The sequence below is a fragment of the Hylobates moloch genome, unplaced genomic scaffold, assembly GCF_009828535.3.
Source record: "Hylobates moloch isolate HMO894 unplaced genomic scaffold, HMol_V3 SCAFFOLD_21, whole genome shotgun sequence".
NCBI lineage: Eukaryota > Metazoa > Chordata > Mammalia > Primates > Hylobatidae > Hylobates > Hylobates moloch.
In genome coordinates this window covers 32785799-32804678 of record NW_026652296.1, presented here as the reverse complement: position 1 = coordinate 32804678, position 18880 = coordinate 32785799, and the positions used below count along the sequence as shown (strand labels likewise).

General features: G+C 43.7%; 1 protein-coding gene across 2 annotated transcripts in view; it reads left to right on the top strand.

Annotated features, from left to right (window-relative positions):
* DNAAF9 (dynein axonemal assembly factor 9) overlaps positions 1 to 18880 on the top strand; it is a 160836-nt gene that overhangs the window by 91497 nt on the left and 50459 nt on the right. For both annotated transcript variants that reach the window (XM_058432850.1, XM_032142449.2), the window contains exons 19-22: positions 778 to 828; positions 1444 to 1531; positions 11891 to 11994; positions 18310 to 18456. In XM_058432850.1, the coding sequence (XP_058288833.1) occupies positions 778 to 828; positions 1444 to 1531; positions 11891 to 11994; positions 18310 to 18456 (390 nt within the window). The remainder of the gene's footprint in view (positions 1 to 777; positions 829 to 1443; positions 1532 to 11890; positions 11995 to 18309; positions 18457 to 18880) is intronic.

Genomic DNA, 18880 nt, shown 5'->3' with positions numbered 1-18880 from the left:
TCCATTAACTCTTATAATCTTAGAAAAGTTTCAAAAGAAAGGAACAAAGTTACGTGGGTCACTGTTAAATTGGGAAAGGAAGAAATTAACAGCCTCATTTTACAAATGAGGAAACTGAGCTTAGGAGTTGAACGGCCTGGCCAAAGTCACACAGATCATGAGAAGTGGATCCTGTGACTTGCTTCCCTGGTAGAGTGGTTGCTACGGAGTTTTTACTGCAACATCTCTCTACTTGTAGAAAAGTCCCATCTTCCTCAGTGGGAGGGACTTGGTCTGAAACTGGGGCCTTGGAATGTAGAAGGTGTGACAGCAATGAGTCTGCTAATGGGCTGAGTCCCTTCTTGAGAGTGCTCACGTTCTGCTTCTACAGTTCCCACACAGACAGGGAAGACCGAGAGTTATCCTCTAACCTAAACGTGTTTAAATGAGAAGACATTCTCTGAAAATATTTTAATACATTCTCTTTGCTTCATCCCTAAAAACAGTTGTTTTTTTCTGAAGTGAAATATAGGTGGAGACTAACACATCCCCTCTGCTTGTCATAAGCTCATTAGCTGGACCTCAGGTCCTAGTGAGAGACCCCACCATGGCCTTGGGCTCTGAGCCCTGGTGACCAGCAGACATCTCAGGTGTGTCAGGGCCTGAGAGCACTGGACATGGACATGGTGGAAGGACTGCCCAGCCAGTGTCCTGGAAATATTTGAACACAGCGGGGAGACCTAGCAGGGTTTTCCCTTGAAGTAGTTGACTGAAAATCTGCATTCCTTTTGGACACAGGTGGAAGATAATGAAGTAAAATTGTCTGAGAAAACCCAGCAAGCAGTGAGGGTAAGCAGCCTTCTTATTCTCAGTGTCAACATCATATCAAAAGATAATATAAGCAATTCATAAAGGTATTAAAATGCTTCATCTCACTACTAATCTAAAAGATTTGCACTATGTTGTCTTCACTTCTTATTTGCATTCCTCCCCTTCCCAGCAGAGCTTTAGAAATAACCATTTATGGGGGATACAATTAGAGGGATTCTTTATTCCATCAGGGCCTTTTGGTGTTTTTTAAAAAATCTCCCCATAATATTAAAAGCAGATCCCAGATTGGCCTAGACATGTAGAGCTGAGACATCAAGGCTTTAGGCCAAGGAGAAACTGCCTCCATTTTCACAAAGGAAATAAATCCACTGGAACATGAACAAGCATTGTGGGCTTTGATGCCTGGACTCAGAGAGAATCTTAATGTTCTTTTTCTCAGCACAAATCAAGGATGCCAGTAACCTGCCAAAGAGCCAGACAATGCTAAAGGCCATGGAATACACTGGGCATATCTGAGCCTGACTCAGCTTTTGTAGACGGACATAATTGGGCAGGACTTTTGATTCTGCGAATATTTATGCTATAAATCACCTATTCTTTTCTGGATTTTTGTTTTTGTTGTTGTTTTTAAAGGGGGATGAGTCTTTCCTGGGCACTTATCTAACAGGAGGAGAAGGAGCATATCTTTATTCCAGCAATCTACAGTCCTGGCCTGAGGAAGGTAAGGAGCTATGACTTTAATGTTCTTGGCCATGTCTGGGTCCCTCATTTGCAGACGGCAGCATGGGTGTTGTAATTAATAATACATCCTCTATTTGAACACAGTTGTGGTACAGAAATGTTTTCCTACAGCTTTTCTCTCTTGACCCACCCACTTTGTAGATGAGGAAATTTATGCTAGGAAGGGCTGATCACAGAACTGTACCTGGTCCTTTTGTTGCTGCCTGAGGTTAGTTAGCTCTCTGAATGGGCTAGGGCAGCAGCATTTCCAGAAATAGAATTTGTGGACCTAAACAGAATCTGGATTCATTTCTCTTGCTGTGTAACAAATGACCACAAATTTAGTAGCTTAAAACAACACCCTCTTATTATCTCACAGTTCTCCAGGTCAGAAGTTCAGGCAGGCTTGGCTGGACCCAGATCTCTTGAGGTCAAAGTCAAGGCATCAGCCAGACTAGGCTCTTATCTAGAGCTTCTGGGGAAGAATCTTCTCCCAATCTCAGCAAGGATGTTGGTTCCTTTTGCTTGTAGGACTGAGGTCCCCATTTTGTTCCTGGCTGTCAGACAGGGATCCTCTCAGCTCCTCCTCCCAGAAGTCCTTGCCCTGTGACCCCCTCCATCTCAGCTATAAAGAACCTTCTTGTATTGAATCTCTCACACACTTTGAGTCTCTCTAATTCCTCTTCTGCTATCAGCATCTTAAGTTTTTGCCTATCCCAGCCCACCCTCTGCCCCCTATAATTCATGTCCCTCATTACCTCCTCCCAAGGGTCTCATCACATTATGGCTACAGTTCGAAGTCCTAAATCTCATGGGCTTAAATATCCAAAATCTCATGATCAAGATCATCTAAGTCCCATGTAAATGAGGCTTGGGAGTGTAATCTGTCTACAGCTCCTGAACATAGTTCTCTCCATGTCTGTGGACCTACGAAACTAAAGAGACAAGTCATCTGCCCGCAGCCCTCCCAACATACAAGGTGGGACTGGCATAGACTTCAGGTTCACAAAGAGGAAAAACAGAAGGTAAAAAGGAGTCACCAGCCCAAGGCAGCTTTGAAATCCAGCTGGGCAGACTTCAGTTCCTTGATTAGGTTTCAAGGCCTGGGAATAATTCTGGCTCTCAGCTCTGCCTCGGGGCTCTTGGTTCTACCCTGTTTGCTCTTGGTTTATGGCTCCACCCTCTGGGCTTGTAGCTATACCGCTGTCATCCTTCCTTTTTCAGTGAAAGGTAGTACTTTGTTTGTAGCTGAGTAGTTTTAACAGCCTGCCTCTTGCCAGTAGAATTTTGAGGGTCCAACAGTCTCCTTCAATTTTATACGTTCTCTGTCCCTTTCAATCCAAACTGGCAGTGTTTCTGCTCATATAAAATCCTCAGAAACCTTGTTGGTCTTGCATGGATTTTACAGGGATTTACTGCAAGTTCTTCTTTGGCTTCCTCAAAATAACATTTTCTTATGAATCCTGTTCTTTCCCTGTTGAATATAGCCTTTATGTGAGGGAGGAGTTCTGACTTACTCTACAAATTCCTCAACCTTTACTAAGCAAATCCCCTTTCTGGATGATTTGTTCTTCTTGTTGAAAATATTCTATCCGATGGCAAATTCCTCTCCCTGTTCTCAGATCACTGATTCAGCTTCTGCCCCTTCATTCACACAGAAGACAAAGCACAAGGAGTTCTGGTTTTCTATCCACATACTGCTGGAGTGGTAATGGCATTTGTTATCACATCTGTCCCTGCATATCTGCCTCTCCAGATCCTGGTGCAGAGAACCCAGGAGTTAAGAACATTTGCTGAAGGCAGGGAGTGTGTGGTAATACTACCAGCCTTGAGGCAAGATTGCATAGTGTTTTGAAAGCAGATTGTAGGCACAACACAGAGGTGGTTTGTGCTCTGTCATCCTTGAGCCAATTATAATATTTAGCCGGGATATTTGCCAAAATTAGTTTGCACCTTCTTAGCAAAGGGCCTTGTTAGAAAAATAGTCTTGCATTGTATTGAGTTATCCAACAAGATTCAGTGTATCCTAAGGTCTCTGTGCAAGAATAAAGGGCACAGCCAGGGATTTCTGGAGCCTTATTAGTCATAGTCTTTTGAGAACTTAAATTTTAAACTTTCTTCGTTCCTGAGGGGAATCTAGTTTGAATTAGGAGATGATTTTCTGAGGCAGGGAAATTGAATAGAAGCAGAGAATTTAAACAGGAGTCTCCCCTTCCTGTGGATAAGCATTTTACCACTTTGGGATTCAGATCAGGAGCTGATGTAGGTTTTGTGGGGCTTGAAGTTTATACCATTTGTGGACTCTCTTGAGGAAAATACTACAAAATGATTAGGGCTCTTCTTAGAGCCTTAGAAGGGGACTTGGGCAGGTAAGGGGTCGTGAAGTTCAAGTGTCTTTAGTGTCTTTATAAATCTGCCTTTACTTGGGACTGTGATGAGCTTGAAATTTATCTGTTACCATCCCCTGAAGGTACTTATCTTCAGCTCCTCAGGATGCATTATCTCTATTGATCTTCATAGCCAGAGTCCCATAGAAGGTGAAAACTTGCCTCATGTTGTGCAAGTTGTTATTTTTTTCCATACTTTTTTTTTTTAAAGCCCCCTCACCCTGACTGAGATGTAGTACAAGTTAATGGCAGCATCTAGAGGGTAGTCCAAGTCTGGAGGATAGTACAGTTCTTCTGATTTTTCACCCAGCAATTACTTACAGATGAAAAGAATAGTACTTCCTGGCAGGGTGCGGTGGCTCATGCCTGTAATCCCAGAACTTTGGGAGGCCAAGGCGGGCGGATCACCTGAAGTCCGTCGGGAGTTCGAGACTAGCCTGACCAACATGGAGAAACCCCGTCTCTACTAAAACTACAAAATTAGCCAGGCGTGGTGGCGCATGCCTGTAATCCCAGCTACTCGGGAGGCTGAGGCAGGAGAATCGCTTGAACCTGGGAGGCAGAGGTTGTGGTGGGCCGAGATTGTGCCATTGCACTCCAGCCTGGGCAACAAGAATCATCTCCGTCTCAAAAAAAAAAGAAAAAGAAAAAAGAGAATGGTACTTCCTTTACCTTGAAGTTTTTTCAGCTCTAGAACTGTTTCTCTTCACCAGTTAGAGGTGTCTGCTATCACAAGATGTCTTGCTTTTCAACTTCCCCTTCATTCGTGTCCTTCATGTGCCCTTCTCTTCCCCGCCCTGCTGTCTGTGGCCAGGCAGGCTGCCCAGTACCTAATCCTCAGGAACCTGCTTTAGAGTTTTACCACACATGCCTATATCCCTAGACAATATCTTGTTTTGAACTTAATACAAATAGAATCATACTGTAGACCTGCTTTTTTTGCTCAGTATTCCTAGGATTCATCCAGTTTGTTGTATGTAAGCCATATAGCTTACTCATTTTCATGGCCCTATAGTATTCCTTTGTATGAACATGCAGTATCATTTTGACTCTTGGTGGACATGTGGGTTATTTATAGTTTTTGTGCTAGGTGCAGTGGCTTGTGCCTGTAATCCCAGCTTCTCAGGAGGCTGAAGCAGAAGGATCACTTGAAGCTAGGAGTTCAAGACCAGCCTGGGCAACAGAGTGAGACTCTTGTTTCTACAAAAGAATTTTTTTAATTAGCCAGCATCTGTAATCCCAGCACTTTGGGAGGCTGAGGCAGGAGGATTGCTTGAGCCCAACAGTTCAAGACCAGCAAGACCCCATCTCTACCCAAAAAAAAAAAATTAGCCAGGCATGGTGGCGTATTCCTGTAGTCCCATCTACTTGGAAGGCTGAGACTGGAGGGTGGCTTGAGCCCAGGAGTTCAAGGCTGCAGTAAGCTATGATCTCACCACTGTACTCCAGCCTGGCTGACAGAGCAAGACCCTGATTCTGAAAAATAAATAAGTAAATATAGGCTTTTTTTGGTATTGCAGACTGTACTGTCATGAGCATTCGTGTGCATGTCTCTTGGTCCACATGGGCAAGTGCTTCTGTAGGGTTGGAATGAAGAGTAAAAATTTGGAATTTTAGTATGAGCCCACATATGGCTTTTTTTGATGAGGCCAGACTGTTTTACAAATTGATTGTTCCAAATTATACTTCCAGCAACAGCATACAGGTATTTGAGTTTTTCCATATTCTGGCTGACACTTGCTGTTTTGCCAATTTTGCCACTGTGGTGAGTGTGCAGTGCTGTTATTATTAGGATTTTAATTTACATTTCTCTTATTATTAGTGAACCATCTTTATTTATTGGCCAAGCTATTATACTTCCCTTCTGTTAGATACTTGTTCTTGTTTTTTGCTCATGTTTCTTTTAGATTGCCTTTTTCTTGTTTATTTTAGGAATTTTTTTTCTTGAGACTAAGTCTCACTCTGTTTTCCATGCTGGAGTGCAGTGGTGCAATCTCGGCTCACTGCAGCCTCTGCCTCCCAGGTTCAAGCAATTCTCATGCCTCAGCCTCCCGAGTAGCTGGGACTGCAGGCGCGTACCATCATGCCCAGCTAATTTTTGTATTTTTAATAGAGACGGGGTTTCGCCATGTTGACCAGGCTGGTCTTGAACTCCTGACCTCAGGTCATCTGCCCACCTCAGCCTCTCAAAGTGCTAGGATTACAGGCGTGACCCACTGCGCCTGGTCTGTTTTAGGAATTCTTTCTTTCTTTTCTTTACTTTCTTTCTTTTCTTTCTTTCTCTTTCTCTGTTTCTATCTTTTTCTCTCGATCGTTAGTTCGTTTGTTCATCTTTCTTTTCTTTCTTGATGGAGTTTTACTCTTGTTGCCTGGGCTGGAGTGCAATGGCACGATCTTGGCTCACTGCAACCTCTGCCTCCCAGGTTTAAGCGATTCTCCTGCCTCAGCCTCCCGAGTAGCTGGGATTAATGCCCGGCTAATTTTGTATTTTTAGTAGAGGTAGGGTTTCTCTATGTCGGTCAGGCTGGTCTCGAACTCCCGACTTCAGGTGATCCGCCTGCCACAGCCTCCCAAAGTTCTGGGATTACACATGAGCCACTGCACCTGGCCAGGAATTCTTTATAGATTTTGGATACTAATTCTTTGTCAATTCAGTATATTACAAATATTTCTTTCACCTGGTGGCTTGTGTTTTTATTTTATTTCTGATGCTTTTTAATGAATAAAAGTTCTTAGTTTTAATGTAATCAAGATAATCATTTCCTTTGTGATTCATATATTTTAGATCTGTTGAGACTTTTTCTGTTGAATTATAAAAATATAATTTTTCAAAGAATCCACCTGGATTGCTTTGTGAAAGTGATATGAGATAGGAGTCTAAGTTCATTTTTTAAATGTAGGTAGCCACCTGTCTCAGCAACAGTTATTGAAAAATCATTCTTTTCCCACTGATCGGCAGTGCCAGCTTTGTTATAAATTAAGTCTCTTTATGTGTGCATCTATTAATAGGCTCTCTGTTCCATTGGGAAAGAAAATACCACATTGTCTTATTTTAGATAGATAACATATTTCTATATGGTGTCTTAGTCCGCTTGGGATGCCATAACAAAATACCACAGACTGAGTGGATTAACAGTAGGAATTTATTTCTCACAGTCTGGAGGCTGAGAAAATTATAACACTATATTAAAAGGCATTAAAAATGACATAAACACACAACCCATTCATGGACTAGAAAACTCAGGTTTACTTACTTGACATGGTAAAAATGACAATTCTCTCCAAAGTGATCTTTAAATTTAACACAATTTCAGGAAAAAAAAAAAAACCCAACAAGTTTTTTGAAAATCCTGAAAAGCCAACATAAAAATGTCTGTAACTTTGAGCAAAGATACTCCTGAAGAAGAAAACAAGGTGGGAACTTGCCTTATCACATTAGAGACTGAATGTTTGTGTCCTCTCCAAAATTCCAGTGTTGAAGCCTTAACCCCAAAAATGATGTTTTCTGGAGATGGGGCTTTTGGAAGGAAATAGGGGTTAGATGAGGTCATGAATATGGGGCAAGGTCTGTTGGGATGTGGTGCCCTTATAAGAGCTACCAGAGAGCTTAGCCCCTACCATGTATGCATGGAGGAGGAGTCACGTGGGCATGTGACACCACGCTTGGCTAATTTTTTTTTTTTTTTTTTTTAGTAGAGATGGAGTTTCACCATGTTGGCTAGGTTGGTCTCGAACTCCAGGCCTCACGTGAAGCTCCCACCTCAGCCTCCCAAAGTGCTGGGATTACAGGCATGAGCCACCGCACCTGGCTGGAGGGAGCCACCGCACCTGGCTGGAGGGACACTTTAAAAATGAAGGTTTTGGTCTGGCACGGTGGCTCACACCTGTAATCCCAGCACTTTGGAAGGCCAAGGTGGGCAGGTCAACTGAGGTCAGGAGTTCGAGACCAGCCTGGCCAACATGGTGAAACCCCCATCTCTACTAAAAATACAGAAATTAGCTGGACCATGGTGGTGTGTGCCTGTAATCCCAGCTACTCGGGAGGCTGAGGCACAAGAATCGCTTGAACCTGGGAGGTGGAGATTGCAGTGAGCCAAGATTGCACCACTGTACTCCAGCCAGGGCAACAGAGTGAGACTCCATCTCAAAAAAAAAATAAAAAAGTAAAGTTTTGTACAGCACTGAGCATGAAGGAACTGTATAGCTGCATATTACTCGTAACATAGGTCACATTCAGGAACAGAATGTCAGGAGAAGTAAGCAAGTCACAGAAGAGTACATGATTAGGATTTCATTTATATAAAAACAAAAACAGACAAAACTAAGTAATACACAGTGTACAGATACTTTCAACTGTGGTAAAACCATCCAGAATTCAGGATGCTGTTCCCCTTGCGTGGAAGAGAAGGGCTCTCCTTGAGGGAGGACATCCAGGGGGTTTCAACGGTGCTAGTAATGCTCAATTTCTTAGGCCCAGTGGTGAGTGCATAGACATCTGGGTTTTGTTGTTGTTGCTTTAGTTTTTTTTTTTATTATTTATTTAAAGCTTGTGTGTACATTTCACACACATTTATAGACACAGGATGAAAATCATCTAGCCATTGCGTCATAAATTTCCCCAGCAGTGATAAATGTTCCCTCCTCACGTAGACTGGACTGTTGGAAGATTTTTATTTGTACAGCCAGTTTTCTGAAAGAGGAAAGCGAAATTCTTCATTGGCATTTGCTTGGTATCTTGGTTTACCCTGAGGGCTCATCCCTCTTTTGTTGGACTTCCAGGGATACAGAGCTCAATCAAAGACAACCAAACTGCAGTCCTCCTGGTTTTGGGACAGTAATGGGAAACTTCCTCTTATCCTGGGTTTTCAGACTTACAGAATGGAGAAGGAAGGACAGAGTTCATCCACTAAGGACACCAAGGATGGCACAAAGAGTCAGGGAGATCTCCTCAGGAGTTGGCTGCCCTGGCCCCTGTGAACCCCTGCAAAGGTATGGCCCTCAGACCACTCTCTGACAGTCAAGAGTCCAGAGCAGATACCAGAAGAGTTATTGCTTCAAGCAGATTAGGATCTGAGACCAGAGCACAGGCACTGGGCCACCCAGTAAGTTACTTCACTTATCTCATGTGTGCTCTGAGAATAATGGCAGAGTTACTGCTCACAGAACCAGGCTGAGGGGCAGCTGCGATCACAGGACAGATCACAGGACAGTACTGAAATCAGATCCTGTTTACTGAGACCTTGCCTTGGCCCATGCCCCATAATGAGTGCTTTTCCAGCACTGTCTTGTGAATTTGTCTTCCTCTTTTCCATTTTGTTTTGAGGCTTCAGAGTCTAGTGGGAGAGGAAATGCTGGAGATGACCTCACTCATCCTTTCCCGTCTTCCTATTGAGTAGATGGAATGTGCCAGCTTCTCCAATCTGTGCTTTTTTCTGGAAGCTTCAGGATTTTGAGGTTTGTCCAGGAGGCCTTTCAAGTGGCTCTGGACTTGTTTCTGAAAAGGTTCACTTCAAAAGTACACATGTAGAGGGGTACCCAGGACAGGGAAGGGTGCAGGTACTAACCACTCAGCAGTAGGAGCAGTTTCTACCTCGTGACACCTGTGGAGCCCTCTTATCTCTGGAAACAGTAAGTAGAGTCAACTTGTGGCGGGAGTTGGTGGGGTTGTGGTTTTAGGAGAGTGTTGAAGGTCTGGGATGAGCTCTGTGGGCTGATGGAAGGAGTAGGGAGACAGCAGTGAACAGGCTACGGGACAGCACTGTGGCCTGTTGCGGTTGAGGGAGCAGAGAAGGCTCATCATCAGATTCACCACAGCTGGGCTTTGGACAGAGGAGAATTGAAAGAAAAAAGGCATGAAAGAACTGAAGGCACAAGCATAATATATATAGTGTCTTTGGCATCAGACAAACCTGTGTTCTATACCTGGCTTCACCACCAAGTAATGCTGTGATTTTGGGGGAAATCTCTCTAAGCTTGAGTTTTCTCATCTGTCCTATGAGAAAAAATAATACCACCTCTTACAATTGTGAAAACAGAAAACTATAATGTATGACATGTGTGGTGCTTAGTAAATGCTGCGTGAAACCTGTTCCCATTCCTTTCTTTTAACAGAACAAAGATTAAAGGTTAAGTCCTGTCCCAGAGGATCTGCTCTTGATGTGGATGAGAAGAATATCAGAAATTTCTGAGCAATAGGGGAAAATGTGAATACCAATGACTGTGAAGGCTCAGTGACATCAGAGGATGGGGTGTGGGGAGGGAGACAGCTAAAAAGGGGATGGGGTGCTGGAGTCAGAGAGTAGCTGCTGGGCTGGAGATTTCAGAAGTCACGACATTCTGGGTGCAACTTTACTGCTCTAAGAAGGAATGAGAGTGTTGGCATTGGAAGGGAAGACTGAGCACATTCAGAGTGATTTGAAATATGGCATGGTCAGGAGGGCAGTAGGTGTGAGCAGTAGAGGGAGGGGCTTGTGTCTCTAGGGGAATGAAAGTAACATGCTGTGGTGTTGGGGAGAATGGTCTGGGAGCAGCATGGAGGAACTTTAGGGTTGGTACAGGATGAGGGTGGGGCATGAGTAGCCTCCTTTTCAGAGGGCCTCAGGAAAAGGCAGTGTGCACAGAAAGCCAGGCTACTTGTTGGAGGGTAGAGGTTTCCAGAGCTTGAACCCAGATAGTCACTGGCTGTGGCTGCCACAGATGGTAAGGTTGGCATGTCCCTCTGACTGGGCATCTGGTTCTTCCATGAGAGGCAGGTGCCAGTTCTTCTTCTTGTACCTAAAAAGTGCCTCCTTCTCCCTTCAATTCTCCTGTCCCCTGTGAATACATACTAACTAGGCCCCTCCCTTCCTTCTGAAACTTCACCTCCTCAGGAAGCCTTCAAAGCTTGCAGTCTCCAGATTCCTCACCCAGGATGCGAAGGCAGCCCTCAGACTCCTGGCCTTTGCTACTCTTGTCATTCCAACCTCCAGAGCTTTGCACTGCTTTTCTGGAGCTACAACTCAAGGAATCAATTTCACTTATTTATCTCTTGGCCTTTGCCTTGGCAATGAGGTCTTAATGACAATAAATTCAAACCTGTGCCTTGAGCTTTAAGAACTACTTTATCTCCTCTCTATGTGCGGAAATATGGAAAGAAAAACCGTTACAGGAATAGAAGATTCAGCTTGGACCAGCCCCAGAGAGTAGCTTCACCTAGGAGTCTTATGGGTGCTTTGGGTGCTGCTTTTGTGTCTCCAAAGCAAGCCCAGGCCCAGCATTAATCTTTGTCATCTTAGTTGTCCATCTTTTCCATGGTCTGCTCCCTAGGGCCTATACTGAGCTGCTCCATATGACCTTGACCATCCAGGAAACAACAGCTCTCCTTAGACCTGAATCCTTGTTCCAAGGAACCCACATCCATGTCTACCTGCCATCCATCTTGCTTTTGTGAACTACAGAAGAGCAGCCCCCCGGTGTCTGCAGAACCTACTCATTACCTAACTCAAATGTTCCATTGCTGGTCACAGGGACCTTAAGCTCCCTTCACCAGTCTTCAGCTGAGACCCAAGTGCTCCTTCTCAGGCCCTAAATGAGGGATGTGGTCTCTTTAGGGCTGAGCCAGCTTCTGGCAAAGCAGAAGAAGGGAAAATCTGTAAACTCAGTAATGGAGCAGATATACCCAAAGTCTTTTTTAGTGTGTTTCCCTGGAAGATACCCATAAGGGAATGTGAATTTTGCTTCTCCCCATTAGCTGATAGTTTATTCACTTGTTTTTCCAATTCTTATGCAAAGACTGCATCTGATGCCTCATTTCCCTCTGAGGCTCTGGGAGGTTACTTTGGCTTCCTCAGAGCACAGGGCTCAGCATACAAATCGCATAATGTAATTGCTACTGATACTGGCCTCTAGTTACCACACTGCTGTGCAAGAGGACATTGGAATCTGACCCCCAGCACCCAGCCCTCCAGCTCTGACCAACTCTCTTTTCCTTCCAGGGAATGTTCATTTTTTCTCTAGTGGCCTTCTGTTTTCTCACTGTCGTCATGGAAGTATCATCATTTCCAAGGATCACATGAATTCCATTTCCTTCTATGATGGGGTAGGTGTTGTACTAGTCAGTGGCTTTTTTGGTCGGAAAGTTGCTCACACTTTTGAGGGGAAAACTAAATAACTCCTTTCTCCCCTCCACTACCACAGGGCAGTATGTCAGGAACCAGCACAGCCACTGAGGCAGGCAGGGAGGGAGGTTGTGGAGAGGCCTGGGCATTCTGAAGACGCTTATGAGCCTCATCAACCTCACTGCTTGTAAAGGGCTTACCTAGAAAGGGCTTCTGGTCAGAAGGGCCAGCAGCTCCCCATGCCCAATTCATTCACCCTAAAGAGGACTATAAAGCAGGCTGAGAAGGCCTCCAGTGGCCCCTCTTGGGTGGCCTCCAGGTCCAGGGGCACAAGGCTCACCCACTGAAAAACCAGAAAGGAGCTGCATCCTGTGGTATTGATGAGGTTCCGCATACACATTAGCATGGACAGGATTGTAAGTGAGCCAAGAGGGACAGAAATGGCTCACTTTCCCCGTGAAAGTTTAGCCCCTCCTCCCTCACACACCCAGACTTCCTCTCCAGCTTCATAAAAGTTCTACCATCCTATAACAATCCTCTAAGTTCACCAGTCTGCACTAACACTTCCCCTTCACCTTAAGGGGAAGAGGGTAGCGATGGGTTTCCCCTAGCCTTTACCCTGTGGCCAAGGCACAGCTTGTCTCAGTGCAACACCAGAGCAGAGGGCAGGCTCGTCACTCTGCCTGGTCTCAGCCTCAAAACCAGTCTGTCTGGGAGCTAAGACAGAGACTATGTGAGGTATTTTGGTCAGATGGCTCAGAAAACGAATTCTGTGAGGAAGTTTTTCTTCCATATAGAGCCTGCAGCCTTAAAGGCTGTTCAGAAATGTAGGCAGACCAATTGGACACATTGGATGGCCCTATTAGATTAAAGCTTTGCTGTTAGGTTAAAGAGTCTTCTAATATCACGGAAGAAAGAATGCATCATGAAAAGCACAGTACTGGGATGATAAGTAGCTAATTTCGACAAAAAATAGACTCTTACCTCTACCAAAAATCAAAATGAACTTCTGAGGGATTAAAATTAAATATATTTAAATTTCACAAATAGAATATAAAAATGAATATTTATTAAACCTCTAGGGGTCAGAAGACTTCTGAAGCTTAGAAACAATACAAGAAATTCTAAAGGAAAAGTTTGTCAAATTTGACCAGTTACTGATTTTTTTTTTTTTTTTTTTTTTGAGACAGAGTCTTGCTCTGTTGCCCACGCTGGAGTGCAGTGGTGCGATCTTGGCTCACTGCAAGCTCTGCTTCCCTGGTTCACGCCATTCTCCCGCCTCAGCCTCCTGAGTAGCTGGGACTACAGGCGCCCACCACCACGCCCGGCTACTTTTGTTTTTGTATTTTTAGTAGAGACGGGGTTTCACTATGTTAGCCAGGATGGTCTTGATCTCCTAACCTCGTGATCCACCCACCTCGGCCTCCCAAAGTGCTGGGATTACAGGCGTGAGCCACCACATCCAGCTGACCAGTTACTGATTTTTAAAAATTTTTTGCTGATAATTTAACTTATTGAAGTATACTGTAAATACAACTAACTGTATCCATTTAAAGCTTTGGCAGATGTGTACATTCATGAAACCACCTTTACAATCAAACCAAAATGTTTCCTCATGCCCTTTTTCATCTTTCCCTCCACTCATGGGTTCAGACAACCACTGATTAGCTTTTGTCACTATATATTAGTTTGCATTTTCTAAAATGTTGTATGAATGAACATCATCTATTCTGTAACCTTTGAGTCTGACATTTTCCACTCAACATAGTGATTTTTAGATTCATCCATGTTGTATATGTAAATAGCTGTGTTCTCTTTATTGCTAAGTAGTATTCCATTGTATGGGTATATCATAAAATTTATCAGACTAATTAGTAATACAAAACCCTTTAAAAAGTATTTTAGGGGATGGGGACGGATTGATCAATGAATACAAAGTTAGAAAGGATGAGTAAGTTCTAGTGTTCTGTTGCACAGTAGGGTGCCTGCAGTCAACAATAAGGTGTTGAGATCTCACAATAGCTAGAAGAGAAGATTCTAAATGATGAATGTTTGAGGTGATGGATTTCTCATTCATTACCCTGATGTAATCATTACATAATGTATACATGTATTGAAACAACATATTATACCCCATAAATATATGCATATTATGTATTAATTAAAAATAAAAAATAATTTTTTATGGCCAGGCACAGTGGCTCATGCCTGTAATCCCAGCACCTTGGGAGACTGGAGCAGGTGGATCACCTGAGGTCAGGAGTTCAGGACCAGCCTGGCCAACATGGTGAAACCGTGCCTCTACTAAACAAAAATTAACTGGGCGTGGTGGTGCACGCCTGTAATCCCAGCTACTTGGGAGACGGAGGCAGGAGAATTGCATCAACCCAGGAGGTGGAGGTTGCAGTGAGCCGAGATCACACCACTGCACTCCACCCTGGGCTGCAGAGTGAGAATGTCTCAAAATGTATATATATATATATATACACACACATATATACACACAAACACACACGCATATATGTGTATATATATAATTTTTAAAAAGTATTTCAAAAGGCAAATTTTTAAAATTGGGAAAAACATTTTTGGTGATTTAGACAAATGAATTAATATTTTTTTTCTGCAAAGAGTTGTATCTTTATTAACATGAAAACACTGAGTCCCAGTCAGGGATGTTCAGAGGACATGAGGCTACTTAACAGATAGGAGAAATTATATCAGAAACAACCTCGTGCTATCATATGTAACAGTAACTTAGCATTTATTGTTAAATTATACTAATATAGTATTAAAGCATACCAATTTATACTAAGGAATAAGTCCTAAGGAACTGTTGGCAGAGGAGAACTGGAATAGCTCATGTCAACTTGTGTGGGTGGCCCAAGAGGAGAAGAGAGTGCAGTCACTGGAAGTGTTTACTGATAGTATATGATAACATGGCTAATGGTGATGATAAATTAAGTTTTAAAAACAGGATATGGGCCTGGGCGTGGTGGCTCACGCCTGTAATCCTAGCACTTTGGGAGGTCAAGAAGGGCAGATCACCTGAGGTCAGGAGTTTGAGACCAGCCTGGCCAGCATGGTGAAATGCCGTCTCTACTAAAAATACAGAAATTAGCTGGGCATGGTGCTGCGCACCTGTAGTCCCAGGTACTCAGGAGACTGAGGCAGAAAAATCGCTTGAACCCAGGAGGCGGAGGTTTCAGTGAGCCGAGATTGCGCCATTGTACTCCAGTCTAGGTACCAAGGGCGAAACTCCATCTCAAAAAAAGAAAAAAAAAAAAAAAAGCCAAGCATGATGGCATATGCCTGAAGTCGCAGCTATTTGGGAGGCTTAGGTGGGAGGATCACTGGAGCCCAGAAGTTCGAGGTTGCCATGAGCTATGATTGTACCACTGCACTCCAGCCTGGGAGACAGAGCAAGACCCTGTCTCTGAAAAAGAAAGGAAAACAAAAGTACTAAATGTTAGCTGTAGTTGGGTTTAGGTGATGGGACTTTCGATTAATTTTTCTAAAACTTTCTTCTCTGTTCTGTTTTTACAATTTTTTTCAAAATGAATTGCATTTCTATGCCCTACCAATGAACAATCTGATAAAAATATTAAGAAAACAATTCCAGGGCTGGATGCAGTGGCTCAAGCCTGTAATGCCAGCACTTTCGGAGGCCAAGGCAGGTGGATCACTTGAGTCCAGGACTTTGAGACCAGCCTGGGTAACGTGGTGAAACTCTGTCTCTACAAAAAATTATTATTATTATTATTATTACTATTATTTAGATGGAGTCTCGCTCTGTCACCCAGGCTGGAGTGCACCCAGCCTTAAAAATTGTTTAAATTAGTGAGGCATGGTGGCAGGTGCCTGTAGTCCCAAGCTACTTGAAAGGTGAAGTGGGAGGATCTCCTGAGCCCAGGAGGCAGAGGTTGCAGTGAGCTGTGATCATGCCACGCCGTGCTCTAGCCTGAGCAACAGAGTGAGACCCTGTCTCAAAAAAAGAAAACAATTCGATTTACATTAGCATCAAAAAGAGTAAAGTACTAAGGAATAAATTTAACCAAGAAAGTGAGAGACTTGTACACTGAAAACTGAAAAATATTGCAGAAAAATTAAAGACAACCTAAATGAAGGAAAAACATCCGTGTTCATGACTCAGAAGACTTAATATTAAGACAGTACTGCCCAACATGATCTACAGGTTCAGTGCAGTCCGTATCAAAATCCCAATGGCATTTTTTGCGGTTAGGAAAACCCTGCTGGGCGCGGTGGCTCACACTTAAAATTCCAGCACTTTGAGAGGCTGAAGCGGGCGGATCACTTGAGGTTAGGAGTTTGAGACCAACCTGGCCAGCATGGTGAAACCCTGTCTCTACTAATAATACAAAAATTAGGCAAGTGTGGTGGCCACGGATCTATAATCCCAGCTACTCGGAAGGCTGAGGCACAAGAATCACTTGAACCTGGGAGGCAGAGGTTGCAGTGAGCCAAGATTGTGCTACTACACTCCAGCCTGGGTGACAGAGTGAAAACGATGTCTCAAAAAAGAAATAGGAAAACCCATCCTAAACTTCATATAGAATTTATAGACTCTCAAGGGACCCTGATTGTTTAAAACAATCTTGCAAAAGAAAATAAAGTTGTAACACGTAACATTTTCTTATTTCAAAACTCACTATGAAGCTACAGTGACCTAACAGTTTGCTGCTGGCAAAAGGTCAGGCATATGGACCAGTGGACTAGACCCATGGAGAGCCCAGAAATAAACTTTTGTATCAAATCATTTTTGACAAGGATGCCAGAACCATTGAATGTCAAAAGGACAGTCTTTTTAACTGATGGTGCTGAGAGGCCGGGCGCAGTGGCTCACGCCTGTAATCGCAGCACTTTGGGAGGCCAAGGAGGGCAGATCACTTGAGGCTAGGAGTTCGAGACCAGCCTGGCCAACATGGCAAAACCCCGTCTCTACTGAAAATACAAAAATTAGCTGGGTGTGGTGGGCGGACGCATGTAATCCCAGCTAGTCGGGAGGCTGAAGCATGAGAATTGCTTGAACCCAGGAGGCGGAGGCCAGTCAGCCAAGATGGCACCACTGCACTCCATCCTGGGCACAGGTCCCCTGAGTGGGACCCTGTCTCAAAAACAAACAAAAAAGATGCTGGGAAAACTAGATATCCGTGTGCAAAAGAATGAAGTTTGACCCTTACTTTATACCCGGTACAATAAATTAACTGAAAGTGGATCAAAAACATAAACGTTAAAAGCTAAAACAATATGCAATCCCAGCACTTTGGGAGGCCGAGGCGGGCGGATTATGAGGTCGGGAGTTCGGGACCAGCCTGGCCAACATAGTGAAACCCCATCTCTACTGAAAATATAAGCATTAGCCAGGCATGGTGGCACGGACCTGTAGTCCCAGCTACTCGGGAGGCTGAAGCAGGAGAATCGCTTGAACCCAGGAGGCGGGGGTTCCAGCAAGCCGAGATTGCGCTTTTGCACTCCAGGCTGGACGACAGAGTGAGACTGCATCTAAAAAAAAAAAAAAAAAAAAAAAGAGCTAAAACAATAAAACTCTTTGAAGAAAATACAGGATAAAATCTTTATGATACTGGATTTGGCAATGATTTCTTCGATGTGATACCGAAAGCACGGACAGCAAATGAAAACATATGTAAATTGGACTCCATCAACATTTAAAACTTCCCTGTATTAAAGGACATTATCCAGAGAGTGAAAAGACAATCCTCAGAATGGAAGAAAATATTCACAAATCATATATCTGATAAGGGATTAATATCCTAGAATGAATTTTGAGATGACATTTTCAGTTTAGGGGAAAAAATCCAGATTAGGGGTGGTGGCTCACCCCTGTAATCCCAACAGCTGGGGAAGCCAAGGTGGGAGGATCACTTGAGACCAGGAGTTTGAGACCAGCCTGGGCAACATAGAGAGCCCCTGTCTCCACAGAAAGTTTAAAAAAATTAGCCAGGCATAGTGGCATGTGTCTGTAGGCTCAGCTACTTGAAGGGCTGAGGTAGAAGGATCGCTTGAGCCTGAGAGTTCAAGGCTGCAGTGAGCCATCACACTCTAGCCTGGGTGACAGAGCAAGACCCTGTCTCAAAAAAAAATCCTTTTATTTCCTATGTCTCCTATAAGTAAAGCACATCTATACTGAACCCCAGTGAACTACATAATGTGACAATAATTGTACTGAAATTGATCCTGTGTGTTCTGGCAGTAGTTGTGAGTACTGTAATTGTGCAGATGCCCTTCTTGCTGATGCTCCCTCCTTTTTGCTTTAGGATTCCACCAGTACTGTTGCTGCTCTTCTCATAGACTTCAAAAGCTCATTGCTTCCTCACCTCCCAGTTCATTTCCATGGATCAAGCAATTTTCTGATGATTGCCCTTTTCCCCAAATTGAAGATATACCAAGCATTTTACTCAGAGGTAACATCAGTCATTATTCAGCAAAACTACTACTACGTTTTTTTACCCCTAGCAATTTAAATGGTAAGGCATCATCTTGGGGCTAACAGTGAAGTGATGAGACGGAGAGTTAGGAGGGCTGGCTGGTGTGGGGTGACTGCTTCTCATCCCTTCAAGTTCTGGAGTGGTGCTGTTGGCAATGAGAGGTGAGAGCCTAAAGAAACTGAATAAGAGGGTTTTTAGCCGTTAAGAAAAATCTACTTTGTCCTTTAAATCCTAATTAGAGTTATCTCTTATTTAGCTAATTTATTGAATTGTTGGGCCCTACCTACTGAATTAGTGTTCTCTTTGCCACCCGATACTCTCCTTCCCCATGGGTCAGTCCCTGCCCTTGCGAATGGTACCACCTGGCAGGCTGCACGTTATAGGTGCTCAGCACAGATGG